Source organism: Salmo salar, chromosome ssa14 (assembly GCF_905237065.1).
Source record: "Salmo salar chromosome ssa14, Ssal_v3.1, whole genome shotgun sequence".
Lineage (NCBI taxonomy): Eukaryota > Metazoa > Chordata > Actinopteri > Salmoniformes > Salmonidae > Salmo > Salmo salar.
Genome location: NC_059455.1, coordinates 4,782,157 through 4,800,180, shown reverse-complemented (window position 1 = coordinate 4,800,180; position 18,024 = coordinate 4,782,157). Strand labels below are relative to the sequence as shown.

General features: G+C 40.0%; 1 protein-coding gene across 2 annotated transcripts in view; it reads left to right on the top strand.

The window, feature by feature from the left end:
* Positions 1-12,876, top strand: part of pex5lb (peroxisomal biogenesis factor 5-like b) — a 170,073-nt gene extending 157,197 nt beyond the window's left edge. For both annotated transcript variants that reach the window (XM_014139167.2, XM_014139164.2), the window contains 3 exons: positions 9,576-9,741; positions 9,877-10,034; positions 11,193-12,876. In XM_014139167.2, the coding sequence (XP_013994642.2) occupies positions 9,576-9,741; positions 9,877-10,034; positions 11,193-11,388 (520 nt within the window). In that variant the 3' untranslated portion in view covers positions 11,389-12,876. The remainder of the gene's footprint in view (positions 1-9,575; positions 9,742-9,876; positions 10,035-11,192) is intronic.
* The last annotated feature ends 5,148 nt before the right edge of the window (positions 12,877-18,024 follow it).

Here is an 18,024-nt window from a genome sequence, read left to right as displayed (position 1 = left end):
TCTAGTTGTCAATTTGTTGAGGTAATCTGAAGAGATTTCACCCCATGCTTCCTGAAGCACCTCCCACAAGTTGGATTGGCTTGATGGGCACTTCTTACGTACCATACGGTCAAGCTGCTCCCACAACAGCTCAATAGGGTTGAGATCTGGTGACTGTGCAGGCCACTCTATTATAGACAGAATACCAGCTGACTGCGTCTTCCCTAAATAGTTAGTGCATAGTTTGGAGCTGTGCTTTGGGTCATTGTCCTGTTGTAGGAGGAAATTGGCTCCAATTAAGTGCGGTCCACAGGGTATGGCATGGCATTGCAAAATGGATTGATATCCTTCCTTCTTCAAGATCTCTTTTACCCTGTACAAATCTCCCACTTTACCACCACCAAAGCACCCCCAGACCATCACATTGCCTTCACCATGCTTGACAGTTGGCGTCAAGCACTCCTCCAGCATTTTTTCATTTTTTATTCGTCTCACAAATATTCTTCTTTGTGATCCGAACACCTCAAACTTATGGACAGACGACTCTAACACTTTTTCCCAATCTTCCTCTGTCCAGTGGCTGTGTTCTTTTGCCCATCTTAAATCTTTTCTTTTTATTGACTAGTCTGAGATATGGCTTTTTCTTTGCAACTCTGCCTAGAAGGCCAGCATTCCGGAGTCGCCTCTTCACTGTTGACGTTGAGACTAGTGTTTTGCGGGTACTATTTAATGAAGCTGCCAGTTGAGGACTTGTGAGGCATCTGTTTCTCAAACTGGACACTCTAATGTACTTGTCCTCTTGCTTAGTTGTGCGCCGGGGCCTCCCACTCCTCTTTCTATTCTGGTTAGAGCCAGTTTCCGCTGTTCTGTGAAGGGAGTAGTACACAGCGTTGTACGAGATCTTCAGTTTCTTGGCAATTTCTCACATGGAATAGCCTTCATTTCTCAGAACAAGAATAGACTGACAAGTTTCAGAAGAAAGGTATTTGTTTCTGGCCATTTTGAGCTTGTAATCGAACTGACAAATGCTGATGCTCCAGATACTTAGCTAGTCTAAAGAAGGCCAGTTTTATTGCTTCTTTAAACAGCACAAACGTTTTCAGCTGTGCTAACATAAATGCAAAAGGGTTTTCTAATGATCAATTAGCCTTTTAAAATGATAAACTTGGATTAGCTAACACAACGTGCCATTGGAACACAGGAGTGATGGTTGCTGATAATGGGCCTCTATACACCTATGTAGATATTCCATTACAAATCAGCCGTTTCCAGCTACAGTAGTCATTTACAACATGAACAATGTCTACACTGTATTTCTGATCAATTTGTTATTTTAATGGGCAAAAACTTTTTGCTTTTCTTTCAAAAACAAGGACATTTCTAAGTGACCCCAAACTTTTGAACGTTAGTGTAGGTTATTCCCCTAATAGCACAATAGCTTGCATTACCCAAAGCAGTTACAAGCAATACAAAAATAAAAATCCTCCAATAAATGTTTAAAATGGGCAAGGGGGAGAAGAGTCTCAAGTTTAGTCTGCAGGCTATTCCATAAGCAAGGAGCGTAACAGGAAAAGGCAGCCATACCCAACTCTGTGGGGATCTCAGGGGCCTCAAGTGTAATCCATGCTTGAGACCTGGTTTTATGAATTATAATTCCAATGTTGATAAGTGATGATAAATAAGAAGGTAGTTTATTCAGAAGTTCTTTATAGACAAACATGGGCGCATGTTGTTCTCGTCTCATGGACAGCGAAGTCCAACCCACATTTTTATCTAAAACACAGTGGTGAGTTCTGTAGCTAGCACCCGTAATAAACCTAAGTGCACAATGATAAGTAGCATCCAGCGGTTTAAGTGTGGATGCCATAGCATGCATGTAAATAATATCCCCATGATCTATAACAGACATAAAAGTAGCTTGCACAATTTGTCTTCTATTTGTGGAGGACAATCATGTCCTGTTTCTATAGAGGAAGCCTAGCTTTTTACAATGTTCGTTAACCTCTCTGGGCTAGGCGGGACGAATTCGTCCCACCTACGTAACAGCCAGTTGAATCCTGTGGCGCGATTTTCAAAACCTTTGAAATGCTATTACTTCAATTTCTCAAACATATGACTATTTTACAGCTATTTAAAGACAAGACTCTCGTTAATCTAACCACACTGTCCGATTTCAAAAAGGCTTTACAACGAAAGCAAAACATTAGATTATGTCAGCAGAGTACCAAGCCAGAAATAATCAGACAACCATTTTTCAAGCTAGCATATAATGTCACAAAAACCCAGAAGACAGCTAAATGCAGCACTAACCTTTGATGATCTTCATCAGATGACAACCCTAGGACATTATGTTATACAATACATGCATGTTTTGTTCAATCAAGTTCATATTTATATCAAAAACCAGCTTTTTACATTAGCATGTGACATTCAGAACTAGCATACCCCCCGCAAACTTCCGGGGAAGAGGGAAGAAGCATGATGAGCGAGTGCCAGTTTTTCAAAATGTTTTCATGTGTGAGTTTTGTAAATAGTAGATCCTTGTTATGTTAAAGTCTTTAGGAATACACTGTTTGTACATATTTATAAATAAAAAAAAATTGTATTTAGCTACATTTGAACATAGCTAAAAATGTTGACATCCCTGCATAAAACACTAACAATCCCATAAAAAATACTAAATTACTCATGATAAACGTTCACAAAAAGCATAACAATTATTTTAAGAATTATAGATACAGAACTCCTCTATGCACTCGATATGTCCGATTTTAAAATAGCTTTTTGGTGAAAGCACATTTTGCAATATTCTAAGTACATAGCCCAGGCATCACGGGCTAGCTATTTAGACACCCGGCAAGTTTAGCACTCACCAATATCAGATTTACTATTATAAAAGTTTGATTACCTTTTGTTGTCTTCGTCAGAATGCACTCCCAGGACTGCTACTTCAATAACAAATGTTGGTTTGGTCCAAAATAATCCATCGTTATATCCGAATAGCGGCGTTTTGTTCGTGCGTCCCAGACACTATCTGAAATGGTAAATCAGGGTCGTGCGCATGGCGCAATTCGTGACAAAAAAAATCAAAATATTCCATTACCGTACTTCGAAGCATGTCGACCGCTGTTTAAAATCCATTTTTAATAATATTCCGACCGGGAATGTCCATTTAGCTAAACAGAGGAAAGAAAACACAGCTTTCGGTCGACGCGGGCACGAGCCTGAGTCTCACAGTACTGTAACCAGCCACTACCCAAACGCGCTACTTTGTTTCAGCCAGAGCCTGCAAAGCCATGATTCAGGTTTTTACCGCCTTCTGAGACCCTATGGCAGCCGTAGGAAGTGTCACGGGACAGCTAAGATCCTCACTCTTCAATAAACAGAGACAAGAAGAACGACACCTTGTCAGACAGGCCACTTCCTGCATGAAACCTTCTCAGATTTTTGCCTGCAAAATGAGTTCTGTTATACTCACAGACACCATTCAAACAGTTTTAGAAACTTTAGGGTGTTTTCTATCCATATGTAATAAGTATATGCATATTCTAGTTACTGGGTAGGAGCGGTAACCAGATTAAATCGGGTACGTTTTTTATCCGGCGGTGTAAATACTGCCCCCTAGCTCTAACAGGTTAACATGCATTTTAAAAGACAGTTTATCATCCAGCCATATCCCTAAGTATTTATATGCAGAGACCTGATTCATTTGAGAGCCATCTAAGCTCGTAAGTGCAAGTCTATTTTCAACTTTCTGGACCTATTAAAAATCATAAAATGTGTTTTCTTAGCGTTTAAAACAAGTTTCAACTGTAAAAAAGACCCTTGTAATATCTTAAAATCTGTCTCCAACTGTGATAATGCTTGGTCAGCCGTTGAAGCAATAGAGTACATGACAGTGTCATCAGCATATAGATGAATTTTACACTTTCTTACCTCATCACCGATATTGTTTATGTAGAGAGTGAACAATAATGGACCAAGTATAGAACCGTCAACTCTAACAGCCTGACTTCTATCCTTTAGATAGTCATGAAACCAATGACAGGCATCCGATCCCAGTCCTATTGACGACAGCTTACCCAAAAGTATCGCATGGCCTACAGTGTCAAAAGCTTTAGACAAATCTATGAACAAGGCGGCACAGTACTTGATATTATCTAGGGCATTAGCAATATCATTTATAACACGTACAGTGGCCGAAGTGGTACTGTGTTTTGGTCTGAAGCCAGATTGATTGCTAGAAAGAGTATTGTTAACAGTTAAAAATGGTTGTAGTTGCCTATTCACCAATTAATTTTTGCCAAACAGGAGAGCTTAGAGATGGGCCGATAATTATCCAATTCATTACCATCACCTCCCTTGAGGAGTGGTAAAACAAAAGCTGTTTTCCAAGCTTCAGGAATCTTTCCTTCGACAAATGTTTGATTGAAGATGTGCGTCACTGCACTAGCAATGATAGGTGCTGCACATTTAAGTAAATATGGATCCAGATTGTCAGCGCCTAACGATTTCTTTGAATCTATAGCAGATAAGACCTCATCTTCTGTGACTTTTTGAAAATTAAAAACCGGCTTACTGTTTTCATTTTTACATTTTAGTCATTTAGCAGACGCTCTTATCCAGAGCGACTTACAGTAGTGAATGCATACATTTCATACATTTTTCATTTCATTTCATGCATATTTTTTTTTTTTACTTTGTACTGTCCCCCCCGTGGGAATCGAACCCACAACCCTGGCGTTGCACACACCATGCTGGCGTTGCACACACCATGCTGGCGTTGCACACACCATGCTCTACCAACTGAGCCACAGGGAAGACGGGTTTTCCACATCAGCTGGGGGCCGAGGGGCTGAAACAATAGACCGGTCAGGATCATATTTTTCTTTCAAAAAGAAAACCAGTAGAAATAAAGTGCTTATTGAAAACATCACAATTTTCAGTTCGGTCACTGACAATCCCAGATTCCAATGTAATTTGCTTTGGCAGGGAAGTCGAGGAGTTTCCTCGTTTAAGTGAGTTAACGGTTTTCCAGAAGTTAGTGTCACGTTCTGACCAGTAAAGGGGTTATTTGTTATTGTAGTTTGGTCAGGACGTGGCAGGGGGGTGTTTGTTTTATGTGGTTCGGGGTGTGTGTTTATGTAGAGGGGTGTTTGTATTCCGGGGTTTTGGTCTATGTTAATGTATTTCTATTTTCCGTCTAGTCATTCTATTTCTATGTTTAGTTTATGGGTTTGACCTTCAATTGGAGGCAGCTGTTCCTCGTTGCCTCTGATTGAAGGTCCTATATAGAGGGGTGTGTTTGTAATGGGTTTTGTGGGAAGTTGTTTTTTGCACTGCTGTGTTTAGCCTGCAAGACTGTTCGTTCGTTTATTGTTTTGTTTATTTAAGTGTTCACAATAAAAGTGAAAATAAGCACTCAACCCGCTGCGCCTTGGTCCACTTACTACGACGACCGTTACAGTTAGAGGGATCACCAGCAGACTCTGTCATAGCACTAGATTTTGCCTTTTTTTCCATAAGCTATTTCACCAGTATTCCTCGCCAAGGCCCATGCTTGATTCTTTTGCAGGAAAAGGATTTTCAAATCAGAGGAGAACCAAGGATTAGTTAAATGTTTTTACCCTAAGTCGCTTTAACGGGGCGTGTTTATCAGCAATTGCAGTAAAAATGGTATGAAAAGAAAGAGAACGCAAAAACTGGGTCCTCCAATCCTCTATATGTAATTATTGGCAGAGAGTCACGTCATATTCTTCGATATACTATAGGCCTACTGTAGGTGACATGAGTCTCACTAGTGTTGAGTAATGTGCTGTTAAAAGTGGCGAAGGTCTTTATTTATTTAAAGAGTGTATTGAAGTTAGAAGCAATAGGATTTGAAGCAAAAGCCTAGAACTATTTTAGCACTGTTTCGTGCTGCTCTGAGACAAGCATGGGGACTGGTTGTCATGGTCGTGATAATGGACGGACCAAGGCTGAGCGTGTGTTGAGTTCCACATCTTTATTAAAAGTGAAACTTCTCAACAAAAACAATAAACAAGCAACGAAACGTGAAGTAACGTAGTGCAACAAGCACATACACAAACAAGATCCCACAAAAGCAGGTGGGAACAGGGACACCTTAAGTATGATCCCCAATTAGAGACAACGATAATCAGCTGCCTCTAATTGGGAACCATACTCAATCCCAAACATAGAAATGAATCGACTAGAACACTCCCTAGTCACGCCTTGACCTACAAAACCATAGAGAACCAAGGGCTCTCTATGGTCAGGGCGTGACACTGGTCTTGATCAATCAATGAGATTTTTATTTTCACTTAATCTCCGTTTGGGTGTTGGTTAGACTAGAATTTTAAAATGAGGGTGCAGAAATGTTATGCTCTTAGTGTAACCTTTATTTAACTAGGCAAGTCGGTTAAGAACAAATTCTTATTTACAAGGACAGCCTACTCCTTCCTCCCCGTCGGGGAATTGAACCCCGGTCTTCTGCGTGCCCTGCCCGCAGGACATGGGGATTCTTTAGCTAAATAGCCCAGTACTGTACTGCCGACCATCACGTTGTACAGCGCCATATTTTCCGTTACATCCTAACAGAAACCCAAAGGGTACCAAGTACCAATCAAAAGTTTGGATACACCTACTCATTCCAGGATTTTTCTTTATTTTTACTATTTTCTACATTGTAGAATAATAGTGAAGACATCACAACTATGAAATAACACATATGGAATCAGTTAAGAACAAATTCTTATTTACAAAGACAACCTACTCTTTTGTCCCCGTCGGGGAATTGAAACCCGGTCTCCCGCGTGCCCATATTCTCTAGTACAGACATTATTGAAGGTACTTGAGGTCACCAAGAAAGTCTGGACATGGCCTGCTCTCCCTTATGTAAGGAATTAGGCACCTTCCCATGTTTACTACAGTATGTATTGTAGGCTGTTTACTTGTCAGACTGCACAGTAGCCTACTAAACAAATGCAGGTGGCTTATAGCTTCTAAATGCTTTATTATCCAAATGTAAAAGCATATACTGTACAGTACTGTATTTCTTCATCAGCATCTTTATACTTTCGTTAATGAAATAATGATAAAAAATACTCTTTCAAAATGCAGATGTTGATTTAGTTACGGATCCATAACGAATTACTGTCGGAATAAATAGCACTGAATTACAGAAATATTGGAACAAAGTTGTCTAATGAAGGCAAACAAATTGTTGCTTACTGGAAAATACTCTTTCAAACACACATGGTCACGTTGTACAGCGTCATTATGGCTATTAGCAGGGCTATATTTTGGCCTTTATAAATATTATTTTGGCCTTTATTTAGATTACAATCGCTCACTGTCGTTATACAGTTGAAGTCAGAAATTTACATACACTTAGGTTGGAGTCATTAAAACTAGTTTTTCAACCACTGCACACATTTCTTGTTTACAAACTATAGTTTTGGCAAGTCGGTTACAACATCTACTTTGTGCATGACACAAGTAATTTTTCCAACAATTGTTTACAGACAGATTATTTAATTTATAATTCACTGTATCACATTTCCAGTGGGTCAGAAGTTTACATTCACTAATCTGACTGTGCCTTTAAATGGCTTGGAAAATTCCAGAAAATGTCATGGCTTTAGAAGCTTCTGATAGGCTAATTGACATCATTTGAGTCAATTGGAGTTGTACCTGTGGATGTATTTCAAGGCCTACCTTCAAACTCAGTGCCTCTTTGCTTGACATCCTGGGAAAATCAAAAGAAATCAGCCAAGACCTCAGGAAAAATAATTGTAGACCTCCACAAGTCTGGTTCATCCTTGGGAGCAATTTCCAAACGCCTGAAGGTACCACGTTCATCTGTACAAACAAGAGTACGCGAGTATAAACACCATGGGACCACGCAGCCGTCATACCGCTCAGGAAGGAGATGTGTTCTGTCTCCTAGAGATTAATGTACTGTGGTGCGAAAAGTGCAAATCAATCCCAGAACAACAGCAACCTTGTGAAGATGCTGGAGGAAACAGGTACAAAAGTATCTGTATCCACAGTAAAACGAGTCCTATATCGACATAACCTGAAAGGCCGCTCAGCAAGGAAGAAGCCACTGCTTCAAAACCGCCAAATGGACAATGACCCCAAGCATACTTCCAAAGTTGTGGGGAAAGTGGCTTAAGGACAACAAAGTCAAGGTATTGGAGTGGCCATCTCAAAGCCCTGACCTCAATCCCATAGAACATTTTTGGGCAGAACTGAAAAAGGGTGTGCGAGCAAGGAGGCCTACAAACCTGACTCAGCTACACCAGCTCTGTCAGGAGGAATGGGCCAAAATTCACCCAACTTATTGTGGGAAGCTTGTGGAAGGCTACCCGAAACGTTTGACCCAAGTTAAACAATTTAAAGGCAATGCTACCAAATCCTAATTGAGTGTATGTAAACTTCTAACCCACTGGGAATGTGATGATAGAAATAAAAGCTGAAATAAATCATTCTCTCTACTATTATTCTGACATTTCACATTCTTAAAATAAAGTGGTGATCCTGACTGACCTAAGACAGGGAATGTTTACTTGTGAGAATGTCTCACCCCATGTTCAAGAATTGCCTTTTTCTCGCTCACTCGAGGTTAAATGAAAATGAAATCTCCAAAATATTGTTACTTTTTAAACAAAGCGATTATTATTATTTATTTATGTAAAATGATATGAAAGCCCCTTAGATATTCTCACAGATCCTAATGGAAAATGCCCCTTAGATATTAATTTAGAATTCTCCAATGTAATTATTGGCCTAGAGTGTCGTCATTGAAATAAATATATTTTAGATATACTATAGGCCTACCATAGGCGAAATGAATATTAGTTACACTACAATTAGGGTGTGGAAATGTTATGCCCCTTAGATATTAATTTAGAATCCTCTTATGCTGTAGCCTACTCCCGACCGTCACGTTGTACAGTGCAATATTTTCCATTCAATCCCAACAGAAATCCTGGGGGTTTCGTTTTTCTCGGAATAGAAACACGATAATATTAATCAAATTAATTAAGCCAAATTTCTTAAAATCAATCTCATGTACTATGTTATTACAAAAAAGGTTTTACATTCTCTAGTAATGCCAATATGGGAGACTATCAAATGCTTCTCAAAGTTGCCCTCTGGTGGTCAAACTAGCACTAACTTGCGTTAACGTAAAAAATGGCTGACAATTAAATAACGTGCCATAGAATGCTGTAGCAACCCGCAAGATGTGCTGCAGTATGACGCAACTTTTAAAGGAGGAACCACTGTAGCTTGCAGATATATTGCTTTATTCCTTGTTATAAGCATAAATGAGCCTTTATAATGTAAACTGTCCATTTTAGGACAGCCTCAGTCTCAAGATGACTTCTTTCAATCTCAGGATATCTTAACAATGTCTTAACATATTAAGCCTATCTGGAAAAAATGATGTCCTTCGTTTCTGACGGAGCTCATTTAACATTTCTGCATAATTTACTTAAACTTGTTGAATCCATGCACTTCGATTACTGTCTTGAAGCACATCAAGTGCACAGTGTGTCAATTGTCACAGTGTGTGTGCGTGCTTGCAGCAGCCAGCTGGCGGAGGTCAAGGGATTGTATCAGGAGGCCGCCTTGCTGAATACAGATGGGGTGGACCCGGACCTCCAGACAGGCCTTGGGGTCCTGTTCAACCTCAGCTCCGAGTTTGACAAGGCTGTGGAGGCCTTCAACTCAGCCCTGTCTGTCAGACCTGAGGTATCCATTAATATAGTACAGAGAAACACACACTATGCACAAACCTATCACAAAAACACCTCAACCTACCACACGCACATGCACACACACACACCCTTCCACCCCCACCTATTCTGGTTATGTTGTGTCTGTCAGGACTACCTGCTGTGGAACCGCCTTGGGGCCACACTGGCTAATTGGGACCATAGTGAGGAGGCAGTGGAGGCATACACCCGGGCCCTGGAGCTCCAGCCGGGCTTCATCAGGTCCCGCTACAACCTGGGCATCAGCTGCATCAACCTGGGAGCGCACAAGTAGGCAAGGGGGTTGGGACGGGATGGGTTGAGCTGAGTGAGAGGGCAGTCAGATAGGGAGAGAGTGGAGTAAAAGATGCAATAATAATGTTCTACTTTATAGCGCCCTTCATTACATTAAAGAATCTCAAAGCTTTAAAATAAGACATGCAATTTAGAAAAAACAACATCACATCATCATGAGATGGACAGTCATTAAAGTTCATGGCTTGAGTGGTCATCTGAGGGAGGGGGCAAGCAAGCAGCACGCTCTTACCAAGGTGTCTCGCGTCTACTACCGAAATGAAGCAGTCACGTGGCGCCAGAAAGCACACCACATTTCATAATGTTACTTGTCCTCCCCACGATCCTCATCACTGCACACCTCTGCCGTCATGGTTTTCGGGCTTCTCTTCATCCTCAACCTCAAAACAATTGCCAGCTAGCCTGTTAACATTAGCTTGCTAGCCAAACAAACAAATGACTTGCCAGCTTCAGTCTTAATGCTGTGGTTGATTCTGATGATATTAGCTATATTAATTGCTCATTCTTAAAACAAAAAGATTGTATGGAAAAAATCCAAATGAATTACAAAAATATTTACAAAAAAGGTACAGGTCTCTGCTTAGGCTGCTACTAGGGTGCCATGGCAACTGTAGAACGATGTCGTTGAAAGCTTACTTTCCTGTGGGGTTAGGAATAGTATATCCTTGTTAAAATGACAGGTTTAAAGGGATAGTTCAGCCAAGTTTACTGTTTCCTTACCTTGAAAGCTTTGACAAAACCAAAGATTACAGTCTTTCCTTGTCCATAGACTGCTTTCAAAGTAAGTATATATACACTTTTAATTGAGCTATCTCTTACTTTGGGGTCTTACCAGTGCTAACAGGGGTCCTAACTCTTCAACTGTTTTACACTGAACAATGTTAATGCTATTATAGCTGTTTGTAAACAAACCCATACTTTGGGTTACAGAATCTCTTGGTCCATGTACTACTTTCTACTTATCCATAAGATTAATTAAAGTTGTAATAACGGCAAACTATTCCTTTAAGATGAAGTAAAATTGTAATAACAGCGAACTCTCTCTTAAGATAAAGTAAAGAGAGTAATAATTACGACACTTTAAAGTTGTTTTAAAAATCATTTTTCACCTTTTTCCTGATTTTTTTTTTTTAGGGAGGCAGCTAGTAACTTCCTGACTGCCCTTAACCAGCAGAGGCAGAGCCAGAGTCACCAAGTCATGTCGGCTAACATCTGGGCTGCCCTTCGGATCGCCCTCTCCATGATGGACCGGCCCGAGCTCTTCCAGGCTGCGAACCTTGGAGACCTGGACCGTCTCATGAAGGCCTTCGAAATGGGGCGGGTTATGTGACCAGGTTTAGTGGGGCTCCTCAGATAAACAGGTCGCTAATTGGCTAGAGGGTTGCCAGATTGGTGACCAAGAATGGCTTCTGTTAATGTAAAGCTAAATTCATGTCTGACAGGAAGAGAGATTAATGTTATTGAAGATCGGAAAAAGAGGGGGGGATTGTAGAATAACGGAGGTGTTCTAGGATTTGAAATGCCATTATAGTGAAAATATTGGAAGACCTGAACCAACTTGGGAAATATACACACTATTTTAATTTAGACTGGCCTCCAGCAGCTGAAATTAGGCTACAATAACACAGCCATAGATCAAAAGTGGTCATTTATTCCCCATTCGCTTTGGTATGGCACTGTATACAACTTCTGCTGTGTGGTCAGATGCCATCTACTTTAAGTGGATGGGAAGATTGTTTTTAATCCTTTGAAACGGATTTGTACCACTGCAATGGGGTACTACTATTTATTTTTTATCCTCGAAGAGCACAACGTTGACTGAGAAAAAGAAAGACAGAGTCTGCTGTAAAATAGAGGAAAAACAAGCCATGCATGCCCGGCAATCACATTGTGAAAGAACTGAAGCCTTATACTAAGTGAAATGATATCAAATGCACAAGTCATAATCACTTTTATAGACACCAGGTACTGATGGTCAAATTGTGTGTAATAGTATAGACTAGAGTCCTCTTGTGTATAGTTTTCATTTTGTACATACCGGTATTTATTTGGAATATCACTTCCATGCAACGCTCCAAGTACAGTATGTAATATATGACTGGTTGACAGGTCCGATAGGCCGGAAAGTAAATAAGCTCATTTGAACATACACACACGTTTGTCGGTACACAGACTGCCTCTGGATGAACAACCATTGTACCATTTGGGGACCGTGTGTGTAACTTGAGTTTATTTCAACCACTCTACAGCAATAAGTGGAGTGTTTTTCCACAATGCCCACTTACTACTCGAGTAGTAAGTACCCACACACACCTGCTTGCGACACCTGTTCCATCTGTTTTTGCAACATCAGTCACATGAAAGGATGTCTGCCTCTCATCTTTACTAGCATCTCAGTAGCAACTAGTGACGTTCAAACAGTGCTTTGTGAACCTGGCTTCAAAGTGTGGCAACAACCGCTGAAAATGAAATCCCTCTAAAGCAGCCTGTCATGTTCAAATGAGAGTGATTAAGTCAACGGCAGAAACAACAGCGAGGAAAATGCACTCAAAAGACCTGTTAAAACAAGTTATACAAGTCACCCGCTCGTTCATTGGTTTTACGAATCAGTGTTTGATGAGCTATGATTTCAAGCATAAATCATCTGCTTTTTAAGAAGTTCTGTTTTTGAGGATAGATTATCCAGTTTGCTCTTTCTTACCAGAAAAAAAGGTGTGGTGTTTAAAGTGATTATTGGTTTACGACTGAATTGGTAGTGGGCATGTGTGTTGAATTGACAGTAAATTCCCTATGCAATATACAGTATATTTGTATAACACTGACTGTTGTCTCATATTTGGTTCAATTAACCAAACTTATTGTTTCTTTGGGAGTTTGAACTTCTGTCCACATGCAAAGGCTAAAGACATTACGATTATTTGTTAAGCATATGTGTTAGTGCTAGGCTGGAGAAAAAAAAGCCTGTTCTCTGGAACTGGAGAACCCTGATTTACACTAACCAATTCCTAATTTCCTTAGAACTTACTTTTGGTCTTTTTACCTTCTCAGATTCTCAATAAGTTGAATGTTGGCCATGGAATTTGAGAATGTTGGCTTGTGTAATGTAGTATAATAATATTTATTGACATTGTACAGTACATACAAATCAAATGGCAATGTTACTAAACAGTTTCCCCACTGTTTCTACACTGTAAATAGATTGCACTGTATAAATGAAAGTTAGCCTATTTCTATGGATTAAATAATAACAAAATGCTCAATCTACACACAATACCTCATAATGACAAAGCGAAAACATTTTTTTTTACATTTTAGCAAGTGTATTAAAAATAAACAGAAATAACTTATTTACACAAGAATTCAGACCCTTTCCTATGAGACTCAAAATTGAGCTCAGGTGCATCCTGTTTCCATTGATCATCCTTGAGATGTTTCTACAACTTGGAGTCCACCTAAGGTAAATTCAGTTGATTGGACATGATTTGGAAAGGCACACCTGTCTACATAAGGTCCCACAGTTGACAGTGCATGTCAGAGCAAAAACCAAGCCATGAGGTTGAAGGAAATGGGGAAGGGTACAAAAATTATTTTACGGCATTGAAGGTCCCCAAAAACACAGTGGCCTCCATCGTTCTTAAATGCAAGAAGTTTGGAACCACCAAGGCTCTTCCTAGAGCTGGCAGCCCGGTCAAACTGAGTAATCGGGTCTTGGTCGGGAAGGGTCTTGGTCAGGGAGGTGACCAAGAACCCGAGGTGGGGAGGTGACCAAGAACCCCAGAGCACTTGAGTTCCTCTGTGGGAGAAACTTCGAGGGACAACCATCTCTGCAGCACTCCACCAATCAGGCCTTTTTGGTAGAGTGGCCAGACAGAAGCCACTCCTCAGTAAAAGGTACATGACAGCCCGTTTGGAGTTTGCCAAAAGGCACCTAAAGACTCTCAGATCGTGAGAAACAAGATTCTCTGGTCTGATGAAACCAAGATTGAACTCTTTGGCCTGAATGCCAAGGTTCACGTCTGGAGGAAACCTGGTACCATCCCTATGGTGTGGTGGTGCTGTTTTCCAGAGGCAGGGACTGGGGGACTAGTCAGGATCGAGGCAAAGATGAACGGAGCAAAGTACAGAGAGATCCTTGATGGAAACCTGCTCCAGAAGGTTCAGGACCTCGGACTGGGGCGAAGGTTCACATTCTAAAAAGGGCAACGACCCTAAGCACACAGCCAAGACAACGCAATAGTGGCATCGAAACAAGTCTCTGAATGTCCTTGAGTGGCCCAGCCAGAGCCCGGATTTGAACCCAATCGAACATCTCTGGAGAGACCTGAAAATAGCTGTGCAGCAACGCTCCCCATCAAACCTGACAGAGCTTGAGAGGATCTGCAGAGATGAATGGAAGAAACTCCCCAAATATAGGTGTGCCAAGCTTATACCGTCATACCAAAAAAGATTCAAGGCTGTATTCACTGCCAAAGCTGCATCAACAAAATACTGAGTAAAGGGTCTGAATACTTATGTAAATGTAATATTTCTGTATTTTCTTTTATAAATGTTCAAAATCTTCTAAAAAACACTTTTTGCTTTGTCGTTATGGGGTATTGTGTGTAGATGGATGAAATAAAAAAAAAAAGTCAATTTTAGAATAAGGCTGTAACGTAACAAAATGTGGAAAAAGTCAAGGGGTCTGAATACTTTCCAAAGGCACTGTACATAAAAAACTAAACCTATCAAAAATTGTATTTACAGGATCATACCAATATATATTATATATTTAATGCATTTCTCTAAGAACAACTATTACATGTATTAGCAACTGAATATATTTTACTCACAAGCTACAGTTCAAATGCCGCCTGTAACCACAAGCACTTAAACTATCAGCACTTGCATATTTGTGATTAAAGGAATTGTTTGCCCAAATTACAAAATAAGTTAGTATACTTGCATGATAAGAAAACAACTATGAGCCAGCCATCACTATGGATAATATTCTCTCCTTGCCAATAGAAACATCTGAGCATCTATCTTTGTAATTTGCGTAACTATCCCTTTAAGCCAACTTAATTAAAAATAGCTGTACTGATCAATATGCAATATGTTTTGCATGTAAACATGTTGTGAAGTCATATCCTTTGTAAGCATGTACCCATCATTAGTTGTCACCTAGATTTTCCAAATGTTCATGCCACTGTATAGTAGACAGTATTCCTGTAAAGAATAATTAAACACGGGTTTATTGTCAATATTCAAATACTATTTTAGAAATTAAAGTATTGTTACATAAGATGAATGCCATCGTTTTTTTCTGGATGTCTCACAGCTGCAACATATTTTCACAAAATAAAGTCACATAGCAGTATTATTATAGCCCAGTGACGCCCTTGTATTGGAATCCTTACCACATCCCTGATTTGAAATTAAACATACAGTACCAGTCAAAGGTTTGGAGACACCTACTCATTCATGGGTCTTTATTTCTTTTTACTATTTTCTACATTGTAGAATAATAGTGAAGCCACAAAACTATGAAATAACACATATGAAATCATGTAGTAACCAAAAAAGGGTTAAACAAAATACATTTTAGATTCTTCAAAGTAGCCACCCTTTGCCTTGACAGCTTTGCACACTTGGTATTCTCTTAACCAGTTTCACCTGGAATGCTTTTCCAACAGTCTTGAAGGAGTTCCCACATATGCTGAGCACTTGTTGGCTGCTTTTCCTTCACTCTGTGGTCCAACTCATTCCGAACTATCTCAATTTGGGTTGATGTTGGGTGATTGTGGAGGCCAAGTGATCTGATGCAGCACTCCATCACTCTTGTTCTTAGTCAAATAGCCCTTACACAGCCTGGAGGTGTGTTGGGTCATTGTCCTGTTGAAAAACAAATGATAGTCCCACTAAGCGCAAACCAGATGGGATGGCGTATCGCTGCAGAATGCTGTGGAAGACATGCTGGTTAAGTGTGCCTTGAATTCTAACTAAATCACAGACAGTGTCACCAGCAAAGCACCCCCACACCATCACACCTCCTCCATGCTTCATGGTGGGAACCACACATGCGGGGATCATCTGTTCACCTACTCTGCATCTCACATAGACACGGCGGTTGGAACCAAAAATCTCAAATTTGGACTCAGACCAAAGACAGATTTCCATTGCGTGTGTTTCTTGGCCCAAGTAAGTTTCTTATTTTTAACCCTTGTTAAAATAGGAAAATTAGGTGGATATATTGAAGCAACATCTCAAGACATCAGTCAGGAAGTTAAAGCTTGGTTGAAAATGAGTCTTCCAAATGGACAATGACCCCAAGCATACTTCCAAAGTTGTGGCAAAATGGCTTAAGGACAACAAAGTCAAGGTATTGGAGTGGCCATCACAAAGCCCTGACCTAAATCCTATAAAAAAATGTGTGGGCAGAACTGAAAAAGCGTGTGCAGGCTAGGAGGCCTACAAACCTGACTCAGTTAAACCAGCTCTGTCAGGAGGAATGGGACAAAATTCACCCAACTTATTGTGGGAAGCTTGTGGAAAGGCTACCTGAAACATTTGACCCAAGTTAAGCAATTTAAAGGAAACGCTATCAAATACTAATTGAGTGTATGTAAACTTCTGACCCACTGGGAATGCGATGAAAGAAATAAAAGCTGAAATAAATCCTTCTCTCTACTATTATTCTGACATTTCACATTCTTAAAATAAAGTGGTGATCCTAACTGACCTAAGACGGGGAATTTTTGCTAGGATTGAATGTCAGGAATTGTGAAAAACGGAGTTTAAATATATTTGGCTAAGGTGCATGTAAACTTCCGACTTCAGCTGTACATACATACACAGAAACAGAAGGCATTTGATCCCAGTATGGCACAAAGAGAAGATTCATATGGTAGACAAGCCTATACACACACGTGCCATTTACCACATAAAAGCAAAATATTTTTACAATTTAATTATTAGGTATATGACAAGAATGCCAAAATATGCATCTTTCCAACTCAATATATTCAACAGCAATTGGATGGGGAAAGGTGTTCGCAATATGGTGAACGCTCCAACACTGCAAGACCTAAAACTATCCAGACACTTCAGATCTATAATCATTAAAGGATTAGAACTCCTGTGGAGTGAATTGGGACTGGTACAATGAGTAAGACTATGTTGCCTACTATCGCCCTAGTGTCCAGTCAACTATATGGTACATAAGAGAGACAAACCACAACAATGGCATTGCTTTGTGCAATTATTAAATACGTAAATTAAAGTCCGGGAGCAAAACTAAACTCACTCACACTGAGATATAGTGTGGTATAATCAGTTTAAGCACAGCCATGCAAATCTTTAGGCAAAATGAGTTTCCACAAACAAGGAAAGGATATCCAACAAAACAAATCTCACCATGCTTATGGCCTCAAGGCAATCTAGATAATCTTAGAAGTCCAGAAACTCCCAAGTCATTGGACATGTATCGTCCAAGTCATCAGACACGTCTTCATCCTCAAAGCCTATATCCTCTTGAATGTCCATAACTTCAAGAGTGTCCCACAAAACAAGAGTAGCCAGAGAATGTCTGGAGCTTAAAGAATTTTCAAATATGACCCCAAAAATCTGGAACATCCAAATTGAGTTTTGAGCCGTGAGCTGTGAGTGACACACCTGGGCCTTGTTCAAATACTCTAAAAAAATGCATCCTTCCTTCCCTAATCTGACATGACTAGATGGGTCAAAGAAATTCAATGGAACCCTTTGTTTAGACATATCAAATGATGTTAGAACAGTGATTACTTCAACAATGGAAAGAAGTACGTATGCTTAACCTCAGCCCTGCCAACTTGGCACTTGTGGAGATCTGAGAGTATTAGATAGGTGTAAGCAATAATAGTACACATAGCTCTCCTTGCTCTATCTATGCTATATATCCACAGGTGTTCATCCTTCTTCAATGTTAAGGTTAGGATAAGTTTTCCTCTTG